General features: G+C 44.0%; 1 protein-coding gene across 4 annotated transcripts in view; it reads right to left on the bottom strand.

Annotated features, from left to right (window-relative positions):
• Nucleotides 1–1,427: 1,427 nt before the first annotated feature.
• LOC122265417 (rhomboid-related protein 2) overlaps nt 1,428–9,844 on the bottom strand; it is a 16,925-nt gene continuing 8,508 nt past the window's right edge. For 2 of the 4 annotated variants that reach the window (XM_043034749.2, XM_043034757.2), the window contains exons 3-8: nt 8,748–8,960; nt 6,927–7,088; nt 6,000–6,145; nt 4,922–5,135; nt 3,877–3,990; nt 1,428–3,099 (exon numbers count right to left, since the gene is read on the bottom strand). In XM_043034749.2, coding sequence (XP_042890683.2) covers nt 2,860–3,099; nt 3,877–3,990; nt 4,922–5,135; nt 6,000–6,145; nt 6,927–7,088; nt 8,748–8,960 — 1,089 coding nt within the window. In that variant the 3' untranslated portion in view covers nt 1,428–2,859. The remainder of the gene's footprint in view (nt 3,100–3,876; nt 3,991–4,921; nt 5,136–5,999; nt 6,146–6,926; nt 7,089–8,747; nt 8,961–9,844) is intronic. The other 2 variants (XM_043034771.2, XM_043034778.2) reach the window with 2 other exon arrangements.

The raw sequence follows: 9,844 nt of genomic DNA, 5'->3' as shown, positions 1-9,844 counted from the left end.
ATAATCAGTGAGATTCTAATTACGACTGTCAGCTGTTTCTCTATTATATGCTATTTTGATTATCATTAATATCATCTATATTATCATCTTTTTGTTAATATTTTACTGCCATCATCATGATCATCATTGGTGTTATCATTACAATTCAGTTCAGAGAGATTTGCGAAGGCTTTCCTTCGCCCGGGCTATATGCACGAGGCGGCCCGGCCTCTGCCAGCTATAAGTGCTGACTCATCTGATCATCATAACTGAATGCTTACCGTGGCGGTTGGATTGCCCGAAGGCGCTCCAGTTGCCAGGGGGAAAGCAATAGGCATAGCCGCCTTACCAACCCGGCGGCTGTCGTCTCTGGGCCCTGCCACAGGAACATCACCATTACTGTTATCATCATCATTATCATTCATTGTCAATATGAAAATACCATATCAGATATATTAGTATATTGGTTACAAAAAGAAAACCCCAAAAGACTTTTCTATAAAAAATATATTTAATATTACATAGCTTGCTAGTTTCACACAGTATAATTAAAGAATCAAAACGATACATATATATATCTTTATACAAAAACTATTACATTAAAACACTACACGGGACAATATGCAAACCAAAAGTTATAAGAAAGGCAAATGACTTGTCTTAAATATATCAATATATAAACAGTACAAAAAATTAAATATATCTGTACATATGTATATACATATGTGTGTGTGTGTACATATATTTGTATATATATATGTACATGTATGTGTATATGTATGTGTACATGTATGTGTACATGTATGTGTACATGTATGTGTACATATATGTGTACATGTATATGTACATGTATATGTACATATATGTGTACATGTATGTGTACACGTATGCGTGCATGTATGTGTACATGTATGCGTGCATGTATGTGTACATGTATGTGTAAATGTATGTGTACATGTATGTATATTTGCATGTGTATATGTATGTGTACATGTATGTATATTTACATGTGTGTATGTATATTTACATGTGTATATGTATGTGTAGCTGTATGTATAAATGTATATATGTATGTATGTATGTATGTATATGTATACATGTGTATATATATATATATGTATATCTATAGATATAGATATACATATTTGTACACACACACACACACACACACACACACACACACACACACACACACACATATATATATATATATATATATATATATATATATATATATATATATATATATATATATATATATACATATACACACACATATATATTTATGTACATAAAACTATAGCACGCAGTACATTTAAGGCAGCCCAGTCTCAGTGAAAAGTTATGCTTTAGGCGTTACAAGGGACCTGTGAACACTTGATTAGATTCAGGTGTGATCTGCATTCTGCACCTGTGCAAACCCTCATAGAAAACGGGTCTACTGCCCAATTTCTTTTGATTTTTTTTTTTTGTAGATTTATGTATGTTCAGACTGAGGTCTAATTTGTCATCTCTCTCTTTCTCTCGCTCTCTCTCTACGTATAATATTCTCTCTCTCTCTCTCTCTCTCTCTCTCCCTCTCTCTTCATAAATTAAATCTACAATCTTCACAGGTCCTTCAAATATCTACTTTTTAAATCTATTTCATTTTAATCTTACACGTATCTACGTTATTAATGTGCTTATTCAAAACATTTTTTTTTATCAAGGACACTTCATTAAAAAAAATCTCCTTGTACATATTTGATGAACACACAAAAGGCACAGCGATGACATGGACAGTTCAATTCCAAAAGCAAAATGATAACACTTCAATTAACACTCTCAAACTCATATCAAAATTGAGTTAGAGAATAAAACTCACTTCAAAAATGGAATTAATTTCTCTTTCTCTTTTTTATATATTTTTTTTAAAAATAGGAAACTGTCTTTGTAATTTGTCTTTTTTTCTTGAGGGAATAATGGTAATGGCGAGTCAGTTGAACCTGTTACTTATAATTACTTATAATTAATACCTACTATCACTTATATTTTTCTCTTTTTTTTTTTTTTTTTAGATAGAGAGTCTGTGTCATTTTGTTTTCTTAATTTGTCAATTATCCAGTGTCAATTTCAGAACTGAAATACCAAACTCTTTCTTATTCTATTATACATGTACAATCATTTGATATATTCTGGTACCAAAAAACATATCTATTCAAGATAAAAATGTCTGACATGCCGATATATTTACATATCATTAATAAGGTAATGTCTGTCAAAGATTTATTGATTAAATGTCATATAATTTGATATACTGATACGTTGATGCTGTATTACCATAGCATATCAAATCATCGTCTTTTTATTATCCAAATGTCTAATATATATTATCTGCTCAATCAGCTGACCAATTAAGATACAATAAAAGTTTATAAGTTACCTGAATAACTCATCTTCAAGTAATAACTCAGCTAATAAAATCAGCTGATTGGAATACCAACTTAGATTGTATTTCTAAACAGCTGGAGTGAGTGACTCTCCTCTTGTGACGTCATCACTTTCTTTTAATTTTCTCTTACGTCATATAATCCCCCTTGATTTTCTCTTACGTCATATAACCCCCCCTTAATTTTCTCTTACGTCATATAACCCCCCTTGATTTTTTCTTACGTCATATAACCCCCCCTTAATTTTCTCTTACGTCATATAATCCCCCTTGATTTTCTCTTACGTCATATACCCCCCCCCTTTTTTTTACGTCATCACATTCATTCACGTCATCGTTTACTCTTACGTCATAACCTATTCCTCCGTCCTACGTCATCTCATCCCAGGCATCACCTCCCACCCCACCCCCCACCCCTTATGACGTCACAGCACCGCCCCGTCCCGCCCACCTCACGTCGCCCTCTTGAGGTAATCCGCCCTCAGGTCGGCGTAGGAAGTGTAGTCGTTCTCGGGGAAGTAGTCCTGCAGGGAGGCGTTGAGGATGACCGCCGTTCCTACAAGGATGACGTAGATAGTGAAGGATATCCACCAGCACACCCGCTCCCACCTCCTCCGCTGCAGGTTCCTCAGGATGCTCACGCCCACGAGAACGCCCGCGATGGCGCCGCCCAGATGTGCCATGTGTCCCGTCTGTAGGGGAGGGGAGGGGAGGGATTGAGGGAGGGAGGGTTTGAGGGAGGGAGGGAAGGTGGGAGGGGAGGGAGGGAGGGAAGGTGGGAGGGAGGGAGGGAGGGAAGGTGGGAGGGAGGGAGGTGGTTCAGGGGAAAAAATAGAAGGAAGGAATGAGTGTCATGATGGAATTTGTTTATATATTCTTTTGTATCTTTATCTAAACTTTTCTTTTAGGTAACAACATCTTTACCTATCTATCTATCTATCTATCTCTACGTACCTTCACATCTCTCTATACACTTACTTCTATTTTCACAAAATAAATAAATTAATAACTAAACAACTAAACAACTAAACAAATAAATAAACAAATAAATAAACACAGACAAATAAAAACAAATAAATAAACACAGACAAATAAAAAACAAACAAATAAACACAGACAAAAAACAAATAAATAAACACAGACAAATAAAAAGAAATAAATAAACACAGACAAATAAAAAGAAATAAATAAACACAGACAAATAAAAAAAATAAACAGACAAATAAAAAACAAACAAACAAATAAACACAGACAAACAAACAAATAAATAAACACAGACAAAAAACAAACAAACAAACAAATTAACAAATAAAAACCAAATAAACAACACATAAAACACATATTCCATTTCCCCTTTTTTCCCCACGAATTCTTAAAAAAAAGAAAAGAAGAAAAAAAAAGAAAAAGAAAGAAAAAAAAAAAAAAAAAGTCCCAAGAGAGAGAGAGAGAACGAAGGGCAGGCATCTTACGTTCGAGGGCGTGGCACTACCGTAGGTGTCGTAGAAGGCATAGCTCAAGTCTAAGACACTGACGAAAATGATGATGATCAGCTGCAGCCAACGGTACTCCATCTCAGACCAGTTCTGCGAAAGGACGTCGAGGGAGAGATGATGTCAGGAGATGTCAGTTAGTTAGATGGAGATGGAGATGGAGATGGAGATGGAGATGAAGATGGAGATGGGAGATGGAGCGCAGAATCAGCTGGGAATTGTGTAGACTAGTTTTTTTTTTTTTAATCTATTCATCATTAGCAATATTATGTTTATCTCTTTATCATTATCTTTGTATTATATTTTTATTGTCTTTTTATACTATTGTCTTTAGGGTCTAATGGCTTTTGATTAGGGGTTTATGATCTTTTTTTTATAATTTTACCTATCTATCTATCTATCTACCTATCTATCTATCTATCTATCCATCTATTCATTTATCTATCTCCTTTTTCCCCTTGTACGCATTCACTCAAACACAGACAAACACACCCATACACACGTGAAAGTACACGTACGCACTACTCAAACACACAAATACGTATATACATATACACACTGCCGGTACACATACACGCATACACGTACCTGAATATCCATGCACAACAGCCAAACCTCTCCCCTCTCAAAACACACATATACCCAGCCTCTCCCCATCCTTTCCCCTCCCAAACCTCTCCCCTCTCAAACACACAGATATCCAACCTCTTTCCTCTCTTTCCCCCTCATTCTCCCACTCCCTTTTTCCCTCCTAAACACTCAACCTCTCCCCTTCTTCCCTCCTCCCTTCCTAAACCCCTCCTTTCCCTCTTCCCCTCCCTTCCTAAACACCCAACCCCTCCCTCTTTCCCTCCCTTCCCAAACCCCTTCCCCTCTCAAACCCCCTCCCAAACACCCAAACACCCAACGCCTCCCTTTCCCCTTCCCCTCCCAAACCCCCTCCCCTCCCAGAGCCCTTCCCCTCCCTAACCCCCCTCCCCTCCCCTCCCCAACCCTCCCCCCACGAAAAACAACCCCCCCTCACCAGCACGAGGTTCCCCGCATGCGCATACATGACGGAATAAACCCCCCCGGACGCCCCTGCGAGGTACATGGTCGGGGCGGTGAGAGAGTGAGCTAAAGAGCCGGCAAGGACACCGGCTAAGTAAACCAGCATGATTCTCCACCAGCGATGCACGAGTTCGAGCAACACGCCGAAGAGCAGTTGCATGACGAGGTTGGTCACCAGATGCACATAGCTGCAATAGAGGAGGAAGTTGCAATGGAGGAGTGGAAAGGAAGGTGATGATGGGGGTTGGTTGGTTGCTTGTGATGGGGTGAGGTTGGAAGGGGGGATAGAAAGGTGGGGGGGAGGGGTGTTGTTTATAGGAGGGGGGAGGGGGAAGTAGGGGGGGAGGTGAAATGGGGAGTAGGGTGAGAAGGAGGGAAGGAGGAAGGGGGGAAGGAGGGAAGGAGGGAAGGAGGAAGGAGGGAAGGGGGGAATGAGAGAAGGAGGGAAGGAAGAGGGAAGGGGGAAGGTGAATTGGGGAGTAGGGGGAGAAGGAGGGAAGGAGGAAGGGGGGAAGGAGGGAAGGAGGAAAGAGGGAAGGGGGGAATGAGAGAAGGAGGGAAGGAAGAGGGAAGGGGGAAGGTGAATTGGGGAGTAGGGGGAGAAGGAGGGAAGGAGGGAAGGGGGGAGGAGGGAAGGAGGAGGGAGAGAAGGAGGGAAGGGGGGAAGAGGGAATGAGAGAAGGAGGGCAGGAGGAAGGGGGGGGGGGAGAAGAGAAGGAGAGAAGAAGGAAAGGAGAAGGGAGGTGCATTGATTTATTTATGGAGGAAGGTCTAATTAAGAATAAATTAATCATATGTTACTTGCATGTAATTACAATATCTTATGTTTGAAAACCAGTCACTCTCCTCATTTCATATCTATATACAACTGCACATGCATATGCTGAAAAATCGCATTGCACAGAACCCTCCCCCCCATCATCCCCCCACCAACCCCACCGCCCACCCCCATTAACCCCATCACCCCCCACCCCCCATCCTCCCACCGCCCATCATCCCCCCCAACCCATCCCCACCCCTCCCCCCTACCGCCCATCACGCCCACAACTCACCCCGAATGAATAAGGGCGTAGCTGATGAACCTCCAAGCCTCATAGCGCCTGTAGGGGTTGTAGATCAAGGGCGAGTAGATGGGGGCGGGACCGGAGGCGCCCATCGGTCGGTCCATGTCGAGGGCGTAGTAGGTAAACACTCCGATCTGTGGAGGGAAGGGTGGGGGGGAGAGGGAGGGGGAGAGAGGGAGGGTGAGTGAGTGGATATAGAAGGAAGGAAGGTTGTGGAATGAGAAGAGGGAAAGAGAGGGAGGGAGAGCGAGAGGGAGAGGCAGAGGGAGAGGGAGAGGGAAATAGATATATAGATAAATAGATAGAGAGTGAGAGAGAAAGGGAGAGGGAGAAGAAGAGAGAGGGAGAGGGAGAGGGAAATAGATATATAGATAAATAGATAGAGAGAGAGAGAGAAAGGGAGAGGGAGAAGAAGAGAGAGGGAGAGGGAGAAGGAGAGGGAGAAGAAGAGAGAGGGAGAGGGAGAGGGAGAAGAAGAGAGAGAGAGCGAGACAGAGAGAGAAAATAGAGAGAGAGAGAAATGAAGAGAAAGAGATAGATAGATAGATAGATAAATGGATAGGTAGATAGATAGATAGATAGATAAATAGAGAGAGAGAGAGAGAGAGAAAGAGAGAGAGAGAGAGATAGAGATAGATAGATAGATAGATAGATAGATAGATAGATAGATAGATAGATAGATAGATAAAGAGAGAAAGAGAGAAAGAGAAAGTGAGAAAGAGAAAGTGAGAAAGAGAAAGTGAGAGAGAGAGAAAGGAAAGGGTACATACATATATAGATACGTACATACATAGCTACACAAACGAAAACAAAATACCAAAAAAACAACAACCCCTAAAAACACAAACAACTAACTTGATATTTGATAACTTGATATTATTGATATAACTTGATAACTCCCCCCCCCCCACCCACCTCCGTTAGCGACGCCAGCAGCATGAAGAAGGGGGGCGGGCAGCAGCGATAGTACTCGATGTAGCGTCTCGTCTCGGCCGTTCGCTCGCCTCGAGGCAGGACGCTGAGGGCCGCTCGGTTGAAGCCCTGGCGCCCCTCGCCCCGGGAACGCGCCTCTTCCGTCTGGGGTGTGGGTGGGGGTGGGGAGGGTGGGGGGTGGGGCAGGGTTGGGGAAGGGGGGTAGGAGAGGGGTTGGGGTTAGGGGGTAGGAGAGGGGTTGGGGTTAGGGGGTAGGAGAGGGGTTGGGGTTAGGGGGAGAAGGGGGTGGGGCGGGGTTGGGGGGTAGGAGAGGGGTTGGGGGAGAGGTAGGAGAGGGGTTGGGGTGAGGGTGGAGAAGGGGGAGAGGGGGGAGAGGGGGAGGGGAGGGGTTGGGGGTTGGGGAGAGGGGTTGGGGGGTTGGGGGAGAGGAGAGGGGGAGGGGTTGGAGGGAAAAGGGGAGGAGAAGGGGTAGGGGTTTGGGAAGAGGGGTAGGGGGAGAGGGAGAGGGGGAGGAGAGGGTGGAGGATAGGGGTTGGGGGAGAGGGGTTGGGGTGAGAGGGGAGAGGGATGAGTGTTGGGGGGATGAGGATGGGGGGTAGGTGGAGGGAGAAGGATAAGGGTGGGGGTGAGAAGGGGAAGGGAAGAGGAAGGGGAGGACGTGGAAAGAGAGGGTGGGGGGAGGAGGGGAGGGGTGTGGAGAGAGATAGAGAGGGATGGGAAGGGAGAAGGAGGAGGGAGGAGGGAGAGGGAGAGGGAGAGGAAGAAGAAGAAGAAGACGAAGAAGAAGAAGAAGAAAACGAAGAAGAAGAAGAAGAAGAAGAAGAGGAAGAGGAGGAGGAGAAAGAGTAAGGAGGTTGAGGTGTTTGTGGCAAAAATAGGGGGAGGTTAATGGAAAGAGGAGAGAGAAAAAAAAACATTGAGTCAATATATGGCTTCGTGAAAATATAGTTTCCTTTATATATCAAAGTAATGCAAATATTTGTGTCTAGATTTTCATATCTTATCATGAAGAATAAACAAATTAATTATAATGACACTAATATTGATAACAATCATTATAAGGATAATGTTAATAGCAATAATGATAGTAATAGTAATGATGATAATGATATTAGTAATAATAATAATAATAATAATAATAATAACAACAATATAATAATAACAATAATAATAATGATAATCTATAAAAAAATAATAGTAATAATAACAATATTGATAATGACAGTAAAAAGGCAATAATAACGATAATGACAATAATAATGAAAACAGAAATAATAAAAATGATAACATTAATGATGACAATGAACTAATGATAATAATAATAATAATGGTAATCACAATAATAATAAAAATGATAACATTAATGATGACAATGAACTAATGATAATAATAATAATAATGGTAATGACAATAATAAGAAAAATGATAACATTAATGATGATGAGCTAATAAAGATGATAACGACAATAATAACGAAAACAACAATAATAAAAATGATAACATTAATGATGACAATGAACTAATAAGGACAATAATAATGATAACAATAATGATGATAACGACAATAATAATGAAAACAAAAATAATAAAAATGATAACATTGATGATAAAGATGAGCTAATAAGGATAATAATAATAACAATAATGGCAATAATAATGACAATAATAATCAAGACAATAATAATAAAAATGATAACATTAATGATGACAATGAACTAATAAGGACAATAATAATGATAATAATAACGATGATAATAATAACCAAAACACTAATAAAAATGCCAACAAGTCCAAGCCACTCACGAACTGCAAATACTCCTCATAGCTGATATAACCATCATAATTCTTGTCCGCCTCCTCCAGGAGCTGAAGGACCAGGGCGTTGGCGAGCCCATCAGCATCCTTGGTCCTCAGGATGCGCTCCTTGAGGCGAGATAACGGGATCCTGCGCTTCTTCTCGGGGTCCTGGGCATCCCAGAATTCCTGCGCGATCTGTCGGTAGCGGTCGGTGGGCTGCTATGAGGGGGTGGGGGTGTGGGGTGGGTGGGGGAGGTGAGTGGGAGGGGTGGGGAAGGTGTGGGGGGTGGGTGGGGTGTGTGGGGTAGGGTGGGGTGTGGGGGGAGGGGTTGGGGAAGAGGTGTGAGGGGTGTGGGGGATGGGGTGGGTGGGTTGGTGGGAGGGGTGAGGGGTGTGGGGGATGGGGTGGGTGGGTTGGTGGGAGGGGTGAGGGGTGTGGGGGATGGGGTGGGTGGGTTGGTGGGAGGGGTGAGGGATGGGGTGGGGTGGGGAGTGGGGGGAGGGGGGAGGTGTGGGGGATGGGATGGGGGTGGTGTGAGGGGTGGGGGTTGGGGATGTGGGGTGGGAGTTGGGGTATGAGGGGTGGGATGGGATGGGTGGGGTGCGAGGGGTGGGGATTGGGGGTGGTGTGAGGGGTGGGGGTTGGGGGAGGTGTGGGGTAGGGGTGGGTGTGGGGTGGTGTGAGGGGTGAGGGGTGGGAGTTGGCGGTGGGGTGGGGGTGGGAGTGAGAGGGATGGGGGTTGGGGGTGGGGGGAGGTGTAGGGGTTGGGAGGAGAGGTTGGGGTGGGGTGGGGAGGTGTGTGGGGTGGGGGGGAGGGGGGATGGGGGTTGGGGGAGGTATGAGGGGTGGGGGTATGGGGAGGGGTGGGGTGTGTGCAAGGGGTGGGGGATGGGGGATGGCGAAGGGGGAAGGGCGAGGGGAGGGATTGGGAGTGAGAGGGGTGGGGGTGGGAATGCGAGGGGAGGGGGATGGGTGAGGGTGGGGAATGGGGGGAGGTGTGAGCGGTGGGGGTGGAAGTGAGAGGGGAAGGGGATGGTGGAGTGCGAGGGGAGGGGGATGGGAAGGGGTGAGGAGAGGGGTGGGGGGAGTGAGAGGGGTGGGG

The sequence above is a fragment of the Penaeus japonicus genome, unplaced genomic scaffold, assembly GCF_977035675.1.
Source record: "Penaeus japonicus unplaced genomic scaffold, GWHDUDI00000001_assembly GWHDUDI00000026, whole genome shotgun sequence".
NCBI lineage: Eukaryota > Metazoa > Arthropoda > Malacostraca > Decapoda > Penaeidae > Penaeus > Penaeus japonicus.
This window is presented reverse-complemented; position numbering and strand designations above follow the sequence as displayed.